The 17,158-nt window shown below is 55.1% G+C and overlaps 1 protein-coding gene and 1 long non-coding RNA gene across 9 annotated transcripts in view; one reads left to right on the top strand and one right to left on the bottom strand.

Moving 5' to 3' along the window:
* Window positions 1–17,158, bottom strand: part of CSK (C-terminal Src kinase) — a 20,725-nt gene continuing 3,567 nt past the window's right edge. The window contains exons 1-13 of one of the 2 annotated variants that reach the window (XM_064267271.1): window positions 15,781–16,924; window positions 5,097–5,176; window positions 4,638–4,751; window positions 4,416–4,528; window positions 3,706–3,925; window positions 2,692–2,785; window positions 2,436–2,501; window positions 2,251–2,350; window positions 2,071–2,161; window positions 1,521–1,594; window positions 1,232–1,427; window positions 1,039–1,125; window positions 1–827 (exon numbers count right to left, since the gene is read on the bottom strand). In XM_064267271.1, the coding sequence (XP_064123341.1) occupies window positions 645–827; window positions 1,039–1,125; window positions 1,232–1,427; window positions 1,521–1,594; window positions 2,071–2,161; window positions 2,251–2,350; window positions 2,436–2,501; window positions 2,692–2,785; window positions 3,706–3,925; window positions 4,416–4,528; window positions 4,638–4,751; window positions 5,097–5,111 (1,353 nt within the window). In that variant the 5' untranslated portion in view covers window positions 5,112–5,176; window positions 15,781–16,924 and the 3' untranslated portion in view covers window positions 1–644. Of the gene's footprint in view, window positions 828–1,038; window positions 1,126–1,231; window positions 1,428–1,520; window positions 1,595–2,070; window positions 2,162–2,250; window positions 2,351–2,435; window positions 2,502–2,691; window positions 2,786–3,705; window positions 3,926–4,415; window positions 4,529–4,637; window positions 4,752–5,096; window positions 5,177–15,780; window positions 16,925–17,158 lie in introns of those variants that run through there. The other variant, XM_003413822.3, reaches the window with a different exon arrangement.
* The window catches only part of LOC111751620 (uncharacterized), a 17,693-nt gene continuing 13,460 nt past the window's right edge, over window positions 12,926–17,158 (top strand). For 2 of the 7 annotated variants that reach the window (XR_010317399.1, XR_010317398.1), the window contains exon 1: window positions 16,970–17,082. This is a non-coding gene — a long non-coding RNA (uncharacterized LOC111751620). Of the gene's footprint in view, window positions 17,083–17,158 lie in introns of all 7 variants that reach the window. The other 5 variants (XR_010317400.1, XR_010317402.1, XR_010317401.1 and 2 more) reach the window with 5 other exon arrangements.

Genomic DNA, 17,158 nt, shown 5'->3' on the forward strand with positions numbered 1-17,158 from the left:
ATCTCACAAGGCAGGTGGGTGGCGGCAGCGGTACACGAAATCCAAGCCCCTGACAGACGTCTGCCTCGGGCGCATGCAAACAGTGCAACATGGTCAAGCGCAAACACGGGCGACCGAGGCGACATGGGACACGCAACACGGGATGGGGAACAAGGGTGGGGCGTGGGTCCCTAGAGAGGGGCCTGGCGCCCCCCACCCTCACGGGCAGGACAGGAAAAATAAGATTCGTACTTCTTGTAAAATGCCCATTTGCTGGGTACTTTCTTTCTTCTTATCTTGAAAAATAATAAAAAATAAACACACAGAAAAAAATCTCAAAAAAGGAAATGAATAAAACTCTAAGAAGGCGAGAGATGGGAGGCCAGGGGAGACCTGGCCGTGGTGGGGGCATCTGCCTCCCGCTCCTCAGCCTCCTTCCTTCTTGACCTCTTTAGAGTGAGTCCATGACCCACAGGTGGGTCCATGAGAAGATGCCAGGCCTAGGTGGGGTCCCTGGGGGGCCAGAGGGGGCACAGGCTGGAGCAAAGAGGCCCCCGGCCCGCTGGGGCTCAGTTCAGGTTTGGGCCCAGTGAGCAGGGGCACCAGGCCCACAGTCTCTCCAGGTCCAGTCCCCACAGGCCCATGGCCTGGGCAGAGTCAGACGGTCACAGGTGCAGCTCGTGGGTTTTGATGTGCTCGAGCTGCTCACGGAGCTGCAGGAAGGAGGGCCGCATGGCAGCATCCAGGTGCCAGCAGTTCTTCATGACCTCGTAGACGGCCGTCGGACAGCCGTCGGGGGCATCCATCTTGTAGCCCTTCTCCACCCGAGGGACGACATCCTTCAGGGGCTGTGAGCAGGGGTGGTGTGAGCCTATGCAGGGCCTGAACCTAGAGGAGACCTCGGCCCACCATCCCTTCTTTGGGGATCCCCTCTCTGCTGCCTCAGACCCAGGTCGAAGAAATGGCCTGGAAGCTCCTGAAGGCACAACCTGACCAAACCCGCACCTGCTCCCAGGCCTCAGTCCCAGCCCTGCCCCTGGCCCTAGTGCCCACACTCACAATTCTTGGATAAGGCACTCGCCCAAAGGAGTAGATTTCCCAGAGAAGGATTCCAAAGCTCCACACGTCAGACTTAGTGGAGAATTTCTGCCATGTGCAGTGGGAGAAGCAGTGTTAAATGCTGGGACTCTGGGGCCAGGGTGACCCAGGACCCCCCCCGCCCCGCTCAGGCTCTGGGGAGAGACCTGCCCACCTTCTCTCTCAGGGCCTCAGGGGCTGTCCACTTGACTGGTAGCTTGCCCGTATCCTGGGTGCTAGAGGCCTCCTTGGTGAGGCCGAAGTCGCTGACCTTGGCCACATTGTCCTCGGATACTAGCACGTTGCGGGCAGCCAAATCCCGGTGCACAAAGTTGTTGCCCTCTAGGTATTCCATGGCCCCACAGACGTCTCTGTGGGGCAGGCCAGTCACATGTTCCCTCAGACTGGGGCTCCTGCAACCCGGAGAGCTCCCCTATCCCTCCCCCAGGGGCTGCTTCACTCACAGTGAGAACTTGAGGAGACAGTCTCCGCCCAGCACCGACCGTCCGCGCGACCGTAGGTAGTCCACCAGGCTCCCCTGCAGGACAGACAGATCGACAGCCCCACAGGTCAGACTTGCCCTCCAGCCCTCAGGAATGGTGGGGCTGGGTATGTGGTGACACCCATGGGAGGTAGGAGAAAAGGGAAGGAGCCAGGTGTGTCAGGACATCACTAAATGTGTATTAAATTGTACATGCTGGACACTATGCTCAGTATTCTTCAGGTATTATCTCATTTAATTCTCACAAATCTTGGAGGTAGTCACTGTTATCATCTCCATTCCACTGATGAGAAACTGAGGCTTGGAGAGGTGAAGTGATTTGCCCAGGGTCATAGTCAAAAAATGATGACTTAACACAAAAGCCCAGCCCTGGGTGGCTTCAAAGCTTAGTTAGAGGGAGGGGACTGAGGGACAGGGGCCCGGGGCACAGTGGGGAGTCTCAGGGCAGTTGGAAAGACCGTGCCTCACGGTTTAACTCCAGGATGGGGCTGGATGGCGGGGCAGGCACCCACCTTGGCCATGTACTCAGTGACGATGTAGAGTCCGCCCTTCTCCTCCACGATCACACCCAGAAGCTGTACCAAGTTGCTATGCCGAAGTTGCCTGGGGTAGATGGTGGTGGCAAAAGCCTGTTAGCCTTCCCATCATCCCCTGCTTGGGTGACATCCCACCCACCTCTTGCCCCAACTCACGTCATGACCGACGCTTCAGCCAAGAAGGCCTGGGCAGTGGCATCGTTCTTGATGCACTTGACGGCTACTTTGTTCCCTCGGTAATCGCCCAGCATCACATCTGCGGGGAGAGAAGGCTGGGGCTGTTCTCTGGACTCCCTACAGCACCTCGGCCCCTCCTGGGTTCCCACACCCTCCCTTCTCACCTCCAAACTCCCCTTTCCCAATGGTCTGCAGCAGCTTCAGGTCCTTCATGCTCAATGCCCAGCCACCTACACGGAGGAATCAGGGAGGGGTGTTGAGGCTGGGGATCACAGTTGGCGTGACAGGGGCAGACTGAACCTCATAATGTATGTGAGCTCCTTGGAGGTCGCCAGAGCTGCAGGCTGGGGTATAGTATTAGGCAGCCTCGGTGGGAGGAGGTGAGTGGCAATTGGGAGCTGGGGCGGGGGTGGCACTCACTTCGGAAGAACTCGTCCTGGGCTGCCACCGTGCCCTCCATGACCTTTGGTTTGATGAGTCGAGTGCAGAGCCCATCTGCATCTGAGGTGTAGTGCTGCCGAGGCGAGGGAAGGCACTCAGAAGCAGCCCCCACTCTGCTTCTACCACACAGTTGGCTCACATGCACCACCCATGTCTGACCACCAGAGGGCAGCAGAGGCTGGTCCTGCCCAGTCTGGAGTTGCTGGGAAGGGGAGGGAGGACAGGACTGCCCATTTCTGGCAGCGCGAGGGTTAGGGAGGCCCAAGACTCTGACACGTAGTCCACTTCCCATGGTACCCCACACGCAGGTGCTAGACAGACACTCGGTTGTCCTTACTACTCTGGGCCTCACCAGTGTCCTGAGGTAGCCCTGTACCCAGTCACGTCCAGGGCCCTCCCAGACCAAGTCAGGCCAGCAGGACTGGACAGTAAGGGAGGCAACTGGAGGCCTGCCTGCTGCAGCGGCTAGATGCCAAGCATGGCCTGGGCCAGTAGAACCAGCCTTAGAAGCTGGGTGGGGTGTGCTCACCTGTGGGCACATCCACAGGGGGGCAGGAGTACAGGGGGCCCTGGGCATCCAGGTGCACAGCTCCCAAGGACATGCTTATATACACACTTCTGTGGACATGTGGTTCTGTGTGCAGCTGGGGGGAGCTAGTTCCGGGATCAGACAGACTTGGAGTCTAGTCCTGGCACCCACTTTGTAGCTGTGTGACCTCAGGCAAGTCCCTAACTGCTCTGAGCCTTGTCTGCAAAATAGGGCTAAGGTCACTCTCTTTGTGGGTGGCAGTACTGTGGAGTCAGAGATCAATTCTGGCACACAGCAGATGCTCCGTCCACATATGAGGAAGGCAGGGCTCACAGAGGTTGCACGTGCTCAAGGTCACCCAGCCAGAGTGTGGACTGGAACTAGAACCCAGGTCTATGTGCCAAATCCTGCCAGGGGGTTCAGATGTGTGGGCAAGGCCAGCACGGCAGGGAGGCCCTGCTCACCTCCACCAGCTGCATGAGGTTCTCGAAGTAGACCTCCTCGTCGATGCTGAGCTTGCTGGCATGGTACATGATGCGGTAGTGCTCCACCTTGCCGTCACAGCTCACACACAGCGTGTAGTCCCCGGGGTAGTTGGTGCTCTCCCGCACCAGGAATAGGCCTGTCTCTGGCGGGTACAGAAGCCGCTCGGCCTGCTCCCGTGTGATCTTGCCATGGAACCAGCTGGTGGGGCAGGCGGCCAGGCCAGGTCATGGTGGCCCAAGGGTATTGACCCTGGTGCCTCCCATCACAGCCTCCACTTTCGGAAGGTCCTCCCTCTGTTCAGGATCCCCATGGTTTTCACTTGCTCAGTGAGGCATTCAAGGCCCTCCCCTCATCTTCTGCTTCCCTGTCCCTGGAGGCCACACATGGGGACACACACACACACACACACACACACACACACACGCCCCCCAGCCTCTGCATGTGCTGTGCCTTCCTCCCAGAATGCTCTTTCTTTCTTCGGTCCTCCTACTCCTATCCTCCTCCTATTTGAGGCCCAACATCCCTGTCCTTTCCTTCGTTTCCGGAAGCCCTCACAGGTGACATGTACATTTCAGCCCCTTACTCTAGCCTGCCTGTCTTCCTCTGATTCTCTTCTAAAGAACCAGGGACTCCTCTTCCTCCTTTCACCCCAGACTGGGAGATTTGACCCTGTCTCAGAAGTACTCACGGCATGAGACTGAGTTTGGTGCCAGCTTTCACGCCCTCCCGCTTCTGGACATAGTTGGCTGGGATGATGCCCTCACGGCCCACCTTGTTCTTGGCTTTGTACCAGTTGGGGTCCTGGGGACAGGGCAGCCCATACATGTTCTTAGCCCCTACCCTCCCCTGCACAAAACCAAGCCCCAGAGGTGGGAGGGTGGGGAGTTGGGCACGTAAGGTCTCTGATTACCTTGGTGACAGCCACAATGGTGAGCACGTCTCCTTTGCAGAAGGGAAGGTCTTGCTCGGCAGTGCCGTGGAAGTTGTACTTGGCAATACATTCTGTACCGGATGGCCAAGCGGCCTGCAGGCCAGGTGACAGGTGGGTGGGTGCAGCCAGGGGCCCCTTTCCACTCGCCTGCCCACACCTTTGAGGTCACAGCCTCCCTGTGAGCCTGGGTGACACCCCTCCCCCAGAGGACTTGGGGTTCCTCCCAGCTGAGACCCCCACAGCCCCACTCCTGTGTCCACCTCTAGGGGCTTGTGTCTGATAGTGCTCCCACAACTCTACTTTGTTAAAAGCCAGGGCTGGGACAGAGGGCTAGGAAGAGTGGGAGCGGACCAATCTAAGCCCCGACTCTCCCTCCTCTGCTCAGCACCTGACGGTGTGGGGGTGCTTGACTGCTCCGGGCCCCCAGCCCTGAGGTACCTGTATTGCCGACATCTTCTCAGGAAATCTGCGTGCCTGTGTCACAGGGTGGCTAACCTGTCACTTTGGTACCATTAGAGCTGCAAGGGGGTAGGGGGAGACCAAGAAGGGGTGTGAGGAGACAGCTCCCACCCAGTCACTGAGATCCCACTCCTTCCTCAGAGGAGTATGGACAGGTGCCAAGGGCTTCCTGGAGCTGGGACTTGGGGTAGGGCCTCCCTCTCCAGCCTCAGCAGCCTGAGGGCCCTCCCAACCCTGAGCCTCCAGGCCAGGCTCAGGGTCTCTCCCAAGTGCACTGCATAGAGGAGGAGGAGGAGCATGCTGACTGAGGGACCCAGGAACACAGGAAGCCACCAGGCCCAAGTCCTTAGGGAACCTTAGAGACGTGAAAGAATGGCGGACAGGGACAAATGAGGCTTGGGGGAGGGCGGTTAGCAGCCCCTGTCCCACCTGACCCATCGGCCCCAGCTCTGGAGGCTGGCAAATGGTCTGTGGGGAAGGCCCAGAGCAGCTCTACTGTGTGACTTGGGCAAGTCACGGAGCCTCTCTGGGCCTCCCACTGCCTTACCCTCTGAACGCTTGCCCAGGCAGTTATCCCGAAAGCCTAGTGTACGCCGACCCCTGGACCAGCCATCCCACTGCTAGGCCCACACTCAAGACAGGCACGAGAACACCCCCCGCGGCACGACGCGCCATAAACCTCACACTGGAAACTACCCAGACACCCACCAAGAGAAAAATGGACACGCTGTGGTATATTCACAACCAGTGGGTTACTACCAGCAGCAAATGTGAAGAAGTCAGTGAGGAAATAACACTGATACACACTAAACATAATGGAAAACAAGCAGCCAGACAGACACACAGGCTGTGTGATTTCATCTCCTAAAGTGCCAAATCTGGCCAAATGGACAAGTGCAGTCAGGACAGTGATGACTCTTGGAAGGGGGTGATGGCTGGAGGGAGTGTGAGGGGTGTCTGGGTACAGATCACTCGGACTGTCCAAACCAGATGACTGGGCGGCTCACTTCGGGGTGACTCACTGAGTTTGTGCCCTCACAATTGTGCTCATTTAAGTGCACACGTTTACTTCAAGAGCCCTGGTGGCGCGACAGTTAAGCACTCGGCAACTAGCTCAGAGACTGGTGGTTTGAACCCATCCAGCGGTTCCCTGGGAGAAAGACCTGCTGATCTGCTCCCATAAAGATGACAGCCTAGAAAACCCTACCAGGCAGTTCTCTCTGTCAGGGAGGGACACTATAAGTTAGAATCTACTTGAGGGTACACAACAGCCATGTTTACTGAAGCAAAATTTACCTCCCAAAAAAGCTACCCCAGACAACCCCAGTTCCCAAAGCAGCACACAGCTCCCTCCCTGCACAACACACACACACGCACGCACGCACGCACGCACGCACGCAAGGACATGCACACACACACATTGTGGGCCAGCCCGGGGCTCCTACCACCACCACCTCAGGAAACAAGGGGGACTGGGGCTACTGTTCCCTTTTTACAGATGAGCACACTGAGGCATGGACAGGGTCAGGGACTTGTCTATGGTCACAGTATGCTGGAAGAGAAATTCTTCCAGGCACCTTGTACCCAGGCTCGTTGTATAGAATGGAGAAGGTCTGGGGCTGCCTGATGGCCATAAACATTAGCCCCTGTCCCAGGCCAGGCAGTGGGAGAAGAGAGTTCAGTACAAGTGCCTGGGGGAGTGAGAGAGGCCTGTGGAATAAGGTGGGTTTCCTGCAGGAGGGTGCACTGGAGCTGGGCACTGAAGACCGGGGGGCTTAGACAGGTGGACGGTGGGCTGGAAGGCCCCCAGGTTGGCACATAGCCTGCGTGAAGGTGTAGGGGTAGGAGACAGGCACAGCTGGGAGAAACTGGCCTGGCTGGATACTGATGGTGAGGAAGGGTGGGAGCTCCAGGGCCCTGAGCACCCCTTGCCAGCCCCCCTGTAGGGGATGGTTTCCAGTGGGCCTGCATAAGCCTTGCTGGGCGGCAGGGGGCTTCAGATGCCAATGTGAGGAGCCGGGCTGATTTTGAGGGGCCTGAAATCTGGGGTGTTATAGAGGGGGGCATATGACCCAGAAGAGCAGGAGCTGGGGAGGCCTGGCCACTGCCCAAGCCTGGGAGACCACCCCCACTTCAAGCCCTCACACCTGGTTATAGTGCCAGGCTGATCTGGGCTCAAAACCTGGCCCTGCCGAGTGTGAGTGCACAGCTCAGGCAAATGACTGTACCCCTCCCCGCCGCACACCTCTCACCCCGGAAGGTGAGGACGTGATCTACAAGCTGGCTGTGGAGGCAGTGTGATGAGACCCTGGACTTGGAAGTGGTTGGTGCAAGGCCTGGCATGAGCCCCCTCCCCGCCTCCAGACAGAAGGGCTTCCTTTCCTCTCAGAACCCATGGCCTTCTGGTCCTCAGAGGCCAGCCCAACAGCCCCTGCTGTTTACAGACAGGGAAACTGAGGGCCAAAGAGGATGAACTGGACCTCCCCCATACACCAACACACACATGTGCACACTACTGAGTCACAGGGGTATAGGAACCATGGACTCCACGCTGTGGGGAAGCTGTGAGTTCTTCCAACCCCTCTATATGCAGAAACTGAGGCTCAGAGAGGTTGAACAACTTGTCTCAAGTCACACAGCTAGTCAGGAGAGACAGCCCAGAGTTTGATTGATTTGGGGTCCTGCTGGGGTTGGCTCGGCCCCCAACCTTCAGGCCCTTTTGAGTAGCACCCTGCCTGCTCTCCATGTCTCTGTGCCTCCCCCTGCTCCGAAAACTTGCTGCCACCGCAGGAGGGCGTGGAGGCTGTGGCACCGTTAGTCACCCTCCCAGCTGTCAGTTTGCAAACACTCCCTTCCCGGCCTGCAGCTGCTGCAGCCACCTCCCTACTGACTTGATGATAATAGTAAAAATAATCACAGCCCCTGTTTTCTGAACACTTATTCTGCGCCAGGCCCTGTCCTTGGCACATATGGCTCATCAAATGCCCCACAACAACTCAGAGAGAGACTATCATCATCCCCATTTCACAGACAAGGACCCAGGTCGAGGGCCAGAGACGCAAGGTCACACTGTGAGTGAGCACCTTTTCATACTCAGGGTGTCAGACTGCTGAGCCACCCTATCCTCAGGGCCTCTCTGCAGGAGTGCCCCACAAGGTGTCCCCAAGGAGCTGCTGTCAGGTTGGGACACTGGCCTAGCATGGGAGGAGAGAGGAGAGAGAAGTACCCATGAAGGGCACAGACGGCAGAGGTGGGGTGCTCAGAGGAAGGGGCAAGCCTAGGGGTGGTCAGGGTGGGCTTCATTGAGAAGCTGGCCTTTGAAGAACATGGAGGATCTGGAAAGGAGAGAAAAACAAAACAACCAAACCGTCGAGCTGATTCCGACTCATAGCGACCATAGGGTTAAGTGCTATGGCTACTAACCAAAGGGTTGGCAGTTTGAATCTGCTAGGTGCTCCTTGGAAACTCTATGGGGCAGTTCTTCTTTGTCCTATAGGGTCGCTATGAGTTGGAGAGGATAGGGAAGCATTAAATCCACCCCCTTTGCTGTGACTCTGGGACCCAATTTCCGCATCTGAACAATGGGTTGGTGACAACCGGCAGCTCCCAGGGCTGTTCTGAGAGCTGGAGCTGTTGCCTCTCAGCACCGGGAGTAAAGCTGCCTGGATGCAGACACCCTGGAAACAGGATACATTGACCCTCTGATGGCTCCTCCCTGGTGAGGTCATGAGCCTTCCAGCCTGTGTCTTTGCAGGGCCCCCTCCCTAAGGCCTTGAGAGTCCCTCTGAGCCATGCCGAGGGGGTGACCCCCTCTCCCAACAGGTCAGAGGCCGAGCAAAAGCCAGAGTCACCGGAAGGAAAACTACAAACTTAAACCAGTTGCCACGGAGTCCATTCTGACTTGTGGCGAACCCAGGTGTGTCAGAGTAGAACTCTGCCTCATAGGGTTTTCAATGGCTGTGATCCTTTCAGGAGTAGCTGCCAGGCCTTTCTTCTGAGGCACCTCGGAATGGCTTCAAACCACCAATGTTTTTGTTAGCAGCTGAGCACCTAACCTCGTGTGCTACTCTGGGACTCCATACTATAAACTTAAGGCCTCCATAATCCTGCCTGGGTCAGGCATGCGGGAGGAGGGTTTCCTGGGCTTATGTGAACCTGGGGCCAGGCCACTTTAAGGAGGCAGTACAGGAACACTGTCCTGGGAGTCAGAGGCTCTGGGTCATGCACCTAACTCTGCCACCAACTTGCTGTGTGACCTTGGTAAAGTTGCTTGACCTCTCTGGGACTTGCTGGCTCACCCAGCACCTCATCCAGTCCTCATTTCCCACCTGCGGTTCCCAGGACACCTGTGCCCTGCCCACCTCTCTGCCTTGGCATGTCCTACCCATCCCTTTTCCTTCCCATGGAACTTCCCCATAGCCTTCCAGGAGCAGCTGACCAATCTCTTCTGTTGCACACCTGCCTAAGGAAAATGCAGCAGGGCCGTCCTGCAGTACTCTGTGTGGTAGCAAGAGAATGGGGGACAAGCTTTCTGTCTATTAATAGGGCACCAAGTAAATAAACTGCCAACCATCCCTAAGAGGCCACAGCATCCTCCAGCTGTGCTGGGGACAGCAGAGATCTGTAGGTGCCGATACAGAACATTCTCAATCACATGTTAAGTAAAACGAGCAAAAGAAAACAGCTCAAGTCGTTGAGGGAAAAGTTGTTGGGGGAATAGGACAGTAATACAGCTTCTAAATACCCCCCCCCACCAGTTAATCATAAAGAGGAAACGCCACCTTCACAATAAGGATCTCAGACAGACGTCTCCTTAACCAAGTAATCAAATTAAGCATTGCAAAGAATGAGACATGCAGATGCTATGTGCCTCCGGATAGGGTGCACCGAGGAGGACACACATCACCTGTGTGGTGTTCCTGCTGAGCTGTTCAGCCTGAACCCAGTCAGGAGGAAGCAATCAGACAAACCCAGAAGAGTTAGCCTGGACTCTCAAAATAAAAGACTCTCTTTCCCCACTCCAATAAAAGACAAAAAAGGCTGGGAGAAAGCAAAAATGCACTAGATTCAATAGGACATAAAGACGCTTCACTTAAGAAAGTAATTTATCCCCAAGAGACAAAGGGCCACATAAACCAGCAACTACATCAGCCTGAGACCAGAAGAGCTAGATGGTGCCTGGCTACAACCGATGACTGCCCTGACAGGGAACACAACAGAGAACCCCTGAGGGACCAGGAGAGCAGTGGGATGCAGACCCCAAATTCTCGTAAACAGACCAGACTTAATGGTCTGACTGAGACTAGAAGGACCCCGGGGGTCATGGTCCCCAGACTTTGTTGGCCCAGGACAGGAGCCATTCCTGAAGCCAGCTCTCAGACATGGACAAGGGGTTGGAGAGGGATGCTGGTGAGGAGTGAGCTTCTTGGATCAAGATGACACATGAGACTATATGGGCAGCTCCTGTCTGGAGAAGAGATGAGAAGGCAGAGGGGGGCAGAAGCTGGCAGAATGGACACGAAAAGAGAGACTGGAGGGAAGGAGTGTGCTATCTCATTAGAAGGAGAGCAACTAGGAGTATATACCAAGGTGTATAAAAGTTTTTGTATGAGAGACTGACTTGGTTTGTAAATTTTCATTAAAGCAGAATAAAAATTAAAAAAAAAAAAAATCATTTGGAAAATTATTGGTCCCTTTTTTTTCCCCCCATCTAGAGCAAAGAAGAGTGAAGAAAATCAAAGTCTCAAGGAAGCAATCAGTCCAACCACAGCCTCCACTAGCCTGAGACCAGAAGAACTAGATGGTGCCCAGCTACCAATACTGACAGCTCTCATCAGGATCACAGTAGACGGTCCTGGACAGAGTGGGAGAAAAATGTAGAACAAAATTCCAATGAACAAAAAAGACCAGACTCACTGATCTGACAGAGAACGATGGAACCCTCAAGGCTATGGCCCTTAGACAACCTTCGAACCTGGAACTGAACCCACGTCTGAGGATCACCTTTCAGCCAAACAATAGACAGGCCTATGAAGAGAACACTAACACCCATGAGGGATGTGCTGCTCAGAACACTCAACCCTACAAGACCAAAAGGGAAGTATTTGCCCAAAAACAAAGTTCAGAAGGCAGGAAGGGGGCAGCAAAGGCAGGCGGATGGAAACAGGGAACTCAGGGAGGAAGTGGGTAGAGTGCTGTCACATTCAGAGTATGGCAACTAATGTCATGAAACAAAATGAATATAACTTGTTGAATGGGAAACTAATTTGTTCTGTAAACTGTCACTCAAACCACAACAACATATTAAAAAGAAAAAAATCATTTGGGGATAATTGGGGAAATGTAAATAATAGATAATATGATATATAATAATTAATAAGTAAGACCAAAGAAGAATTGACACATTTGAACTACGGTGTTGGTGAAGAATAACGAATATACCATGGACTGCCCGAAGAACAAACAAATCTATCTTGGAAGAAGTACTGCCTGAATGCTCCTTCGAAGTGAGAATGGAGAAGAACATCATACTTGGTAAAGTAGAGGGTCAGCAAAAAAAAAGGCCCTGAACAAGATGGACTGACACAGTGGCTGCAACAATGGGCTCAAACACAGCAACGATTGTGAGGGAGGCACAGGACCGGGCAGTTTCATTCTGTTGTACACAGGGTTGCTGTGAGTCGGAACCAACTTGATGGCACCTAACAACAACAAACAACGTTACTTTTCTTAAGTGTGAGCATTGTGCTCCTGTAAGCGATACATGCTAAAGTACTGAACTGACGTGCAAATAAACAGCAAAAAAATACATCTACACGTGCATATGTACAAATGTCGCAAAATGTAAAGAACTGGGGAATCTGGGTGAAGGATGTGTGGGTATCATACTATTATTTCAACTCTTCTAGAGGTCTGAAATATTCAAAATAAAAGGATGGGAAAAAAGCAAGGTGCAGAACTTTATGTTATACTGCCATTTGTGTTTTTAAAAGAGGATGTACAATACACACATAATCTCAGATATACACAGGTTATCTGTGGAAAGAGAAGAGGAAACTGAAGCGGTTGCCTCAGGGACCTAAGAAGACACTAGGAACCAGAAGTACAAGTGAAGTTTACTTTTCACTGTCTATTTGCTTTTTTGGACCTGTTTGACTTTTAACTATGTGCCTCTATTACCTTCTCCAGCAAATAAAAATAAGTAACTTTAAAAAAAAAAAAAAAAATTAGCTCTGTCAGGGGCCTTCCTTGGTTCCCCAGCTGGGCTGGCTGCCATAGGCCTCCGCAGCCTCTCACAGCCCGCTCCCCCGCCCCGTGTGCCAATAAGAACCTCATTGGTCCTGGCCTGTGGTTTAGGCAGACCGGGAGCTCTGCAAGGGGAAAGCTGGGCCCAGAGTGGCTGCTCAGTGAATGAGTGCTGGCTGGCTGGCTGACTGGCTGGCTGAATGAATGAATGGGAGAAGCGGGGCTGGCTGTAGCACACTGAGGTACCAGCCCCATGGTCTCATAACCAATGGAACTATACTTAACCCCCAAAGGGACAGCAGCTGTCACCTCACCCCCACATGGCTAGGGACAAGGGGCTTCGGATGTGGCAGCGCCAATGCTTCACTCTGACTTCCTGCTCCCAACTCTGCTCCCAGCAGCCCTTGTGCTGGGGTCCCGGGAACAGGCTGGGCATTGTGCCCAAGCACTGAGGTCAGTGGCCACAGCCTCAGGCAAGCCTTTCTTGGGAGCCCAGAATGGCAATGGGGGGTGGGGGAAGGGAGGGAGAATTGGGAGCCTCAACACTCCCAGGCTGCCCTCTTCCTACCCCAGGGGCAGCTGCAGACCCCAAAGCCAGGCACGTGCTGAGGGCCCGAGTAGGTCAAGGGGCTCCGGCCCTGCCCCCTCACCAAGCCTCCAGTGTCCAATGGGGCGTGGGAGCCTTCAGTAACTGTTTACACCCAGCTAAAAATACTCACTGAAAAGGGAAGTGCACAAGAGACCTGGGGGAACTCGGGGCCTTGGCCCCCAGAGACACTAGTCTTGCCACAAGCCCCAGCTGGACCCTCTGGGGGTGGGGCAGTCACTGGAGGCAACAGGCACTAGAAAGGTCCACTTTTCCATCTCATTCTTGGATCCATTGTTTTTTGAACCTTTCTACATGCCCAGCCTCAGGCTTGGTCGGCTTGGAATGGGCAGGAGATGGAGGAAAGGGCCCGGGCAGACTGCCTCTGGGGTTCCAAGAACTTCACCCATCGTGCTCTCCTGTGCCCAGCCCAGGCTGGGTATTGAGGACCCCAACAAAAAGCCGAGCTGGTTCCTGTTCTCCATCCTGGCTACTGGACAGTCCACCATTGCCTAGTGTGCTCAATGCCTCAATAGACAGAGGAGAGAAGGGGCTACGGGGAGAGGCTCCCAGGAAGAAGGGGGAGCAGAGGTGGAGCTGGCCCTGGAAGGATTTCAGGTGGAAGCACAGGGGTGGGGCACCAGGATTAAATTAAATGGTGCTACAGAGGGTAGAAGGACCCTGTGGCACAGTGGTTAAGTGCCTGGCCGCTAATCAAGAGGTCAGCGGTTCGAGTCTTCCAGCTGCTGCTCTGCGGGAGAAAGATGTAGCAGTCCGCTTCTGTAGAGATTATAGCCTAAGAAATCCAATGGGGCAGTTTGTACTCTGTCCTATAGGGTTGCTATGAGTCAGAATCGACTAGAGGGCAATGGGTTTGGTTTTTTTTGCCGGGGGGGGAGGTTCACAGAGGGTGGGAGGTGCAATGGTTAAGTGCTTGGCTGCTAACTGAAAGGTCAGGGGTTCTAAGCCACAAGCCGCTCCGAGGGAGAAAAGACCTGGTGATCTGCTCCCATAAAGATACAGCCTAGGAAACCCTATGGGGTAGTTTTACTCTGTCCTGTGGGGTTGCTACGAGTTGGAATCAACTTAAGGACACACAACAACAGAGGGTGGTACAGAGGTTGCTACAGCTGAACAGGGCTCAGGGTGGGAGTCACAGGAGGCTTTGAACGCAGGCCCTGAAGTTTCCTACAGGTCACAGGATAGCTACCCACAGGATTAGATTTCAGGTTTGGGAACACCCCCGTGAAAGGGCAGTGTTCCTGAGGGCGGGGTGCCCAAGAGCAGTTGGGCTGGTTTGGCAGCAACAGACTCAGCCCCACCCCTGGTTCTGCAGCACCTTCCCTGGCAGAGGGCACTCAGGCTGCTGGCACTGGGACATCCCCAGCCACACAGCAGGCAGCACCCTTAGAGGGCTCCCACTGACCCCAGCACCCCCAGCACCTCCACCGCCCAGATGTCTCAGGGCCCGGGAGCAGCCGAATTATTTGCGAGACCCTCGGAGATGCCAAAACACCCCTAGGGGCCAGGGGAGGGCTGGAAGGAGACCCTACTTTGGCTCCTATGTGCTCCCCCGGCCGCTACCCACCTACCCCACCCCGGGATCCCTGAGTCTCCAGCACCCCCGACCTAAGGGGAGAGGCAAATTCATTGGCTGAAAAATATTAAAAACCAAATTACGGCAACTCACTGGCTTTTCTCCTGGCCCCAATGGCTCAGTGGGACCGGAAATCCCGTCAAGCGGTTTGGGAGAGGTGGGGGCTGGGGTTAGAGGAGGTTAATGGGGGAGCCTCCTCCCCCATGAACGCTGCAGCTAGAGGCTGCTACTCCTGGCCCAGAAAGGTTTCTAATTACCGCTCAGGAACCTAATTACTGCCACGCGCTGGGCAGCGGGGACTCCAGGCCTCCCCAGGGCCCTCACCCAGGCCTCTGCTCCCTCAGCATCCCCAGGCGCAGGCTATCGCCTTTGCATATTCATTTGCATACAATTTACGTGTAGCCTCACTGCACCTGAGCTCCAACAAACCCTTAAAAATCAAGTGGTGTCCTTGTCCCTCACCCTAACATCCCCTAATCACTTTATGGATGAGGAGACTGAGCCCCAGAGGCCCATGAGTGGTCTAGAACTTGGGCCCCAGACTCCTGCTCCCCATCTCCGGGCTGGGATGGGCAGAACACTCAGTTCAGAAAGTAAAAGCTACGGACTCATCAAAATGGACATACACACTTGCTCCCCACTGGAGGGACAAAGAGGGAGGGGCTTATCAGCAAGCTCCCTCAGTAGGCGGAGCTGTGAAAATGAAAGTATGGGAGTAAGCGCCCACGGAGCCAGCCCCAGCCCCGCTGTGCGGCAAGTACAGACATCCTTGTGTGATCGAGGACAAGGACAGGGTCACTCAACTTCCAAGGGGTAAAGCGGGGACTTGAGCTCAGAACTGTCTGAACTTTGGTCAGGAGAAAACCCTCCAACCTTTCCCTGGGCCCAGCCTGAAAGTGGACAGAGATGGACAGGGGTGCTAGAGACAAGGGGGCTGGGTAGGCACCTGAGGTGAGGTCCGCCTGGAACTTGGCCCCAGCTCTAGGAAGCATGGATTAAATCTGTGCCCACTCCTTGCTGGTCTGCTGTACCCTGCGTAACACAGACAGACCAAGAGCTTGTCCAAGGCCACATAGCAACTAGAGAATAGAGAGGCCAGCAGCCCTGGAGAGGGCAGAAGCTCCAAGTAAGGACCTCGCTTCCTCAAATGCTTCTTGATTTTCATGGGCCCTCCCCCTCCAGGAAGCCCTCCTGGTTGCTCCAGCCCACGCAGATCACCAGCTTTGAACTCTTACCAGCCCTGCCGGAAGTCGGAGCCACAGGCCTTCCCTAATTGACTCCTCTGAGTCTGGTCTCTACTGGTTCTTCATTCTCCCCTATGATCTCCCTGCAGTGTGGACAGCACAGGACACAGATGCATGGGGCTGGGTGAGGACCAGGTGCTCAGCTGGCCAGGGGTCAGGTGACACCCAGGCTTTCCCTGGCCCACAGGGTTCCAACCGTGCTGGAAGCACAGGCAGGGGGGCACCACAGCCTTTCCTGCTCTTTCCTTGACTCCTCCTCCGGGCCCAGACCAGGGAAGGGGAGGGGAGAGGCAGAGGGAAGCTGCGGTCAGAGGCCTAGCCCCTGCCAAGGCGTACATAGCTCATGTGTGATGAGAAGCTGTCCCCCTCACAACACCTCAAAACCAGGAAGAGAAACCCATTAGGCGGAAAAGGTGGGCTGGGCTGCCTGGGGTACTCCAGCCCCTGGGGACCTGCCAAGGGGTGCTCCTCAGGTATGGTGTGGACAGTCCTGGACAAACCACTTCTCCCTCTGGGCCTCAGTTTCCCCATGGGAGAAATGGGACTCTCTATTGGTCCTGCCAGTCTACCTCCAATTGGTGCAGTCTCCAACCAATGGTGCTACACAGTACCTGATAACCAAGTATTCAATGGGTGGTGCTCTTCTGATCCCCTGGTGGGCTTCAGCCCCTAACAGGGAGCAGAGACTCAGCCTAAGGCCAACCTCTCCCTGCTCGCTTCTCCCCTCAGCCATGCAGGGAGCATACTAGCTCTTTCTTCACCAGCTCTTTATTTTTAGGTTTGAATTTGACTTTAATCATTACTTAGCGGATTCTATTTCCAGCTCTCAGATGAAGGGACCCAGAGGAGAGGAAGAAGGGAGGTAGTGCTCCCTGCCTGGCATGGGGGCAGCCTGCTCCTCCACCCATCCTGTCCCCCAGCCAAGAGGGGGAGGCTGAGAAACACCCAAAGGGCTCACCCCAGCCAGACCAGTATCTTAGGGAGGACTCCACCCTGTGACCTCATCCCAGCCCAAGCTGTGAGAGAGGAGGGCAGCTGTAATGCCCACTTCCCCTGCCCCAAGAGCAGAAGGGAGGGAGCACCCCACAGCCAAAAGTCTGCAGTCACTGGCCTGAGGGGCTTCTGCAGTGAATGGGCCCCTCGGGGAGGAGGACCCTCTGCCTAGGTTAGTCCTGGGTCACTAGGAGGGTGCCAAGCTGAGAAATGATTTTCTCCCACTGCCTATGGGGCAACTCCAGGAGGCCCCTTCCAGTTACTCTGGTCACCACAGAAGGCAGAGCAAGAAGAAGCAAGGTGAGTCACAGCAGTACAGCCTCAGGTTAGACCTAGGGGACACTTGCTGAAGAGGATACTAACAAACAAAAGGTCC

This window comes from Loxodonta africana, chromosome 13 (assembly GCF_030014295.1).
Source record: "Loxodonta africana isolate mLoxAfr1 chromosome 13, mLoxAfr1.hap2, whole genome shotgun sequence".
Lineage (NCBI taxonomy): Eukaryota > Metazoa > Chordata > Mammalia > Proboscidea > Elephantidae > Loxodonta > Loxodonta africana.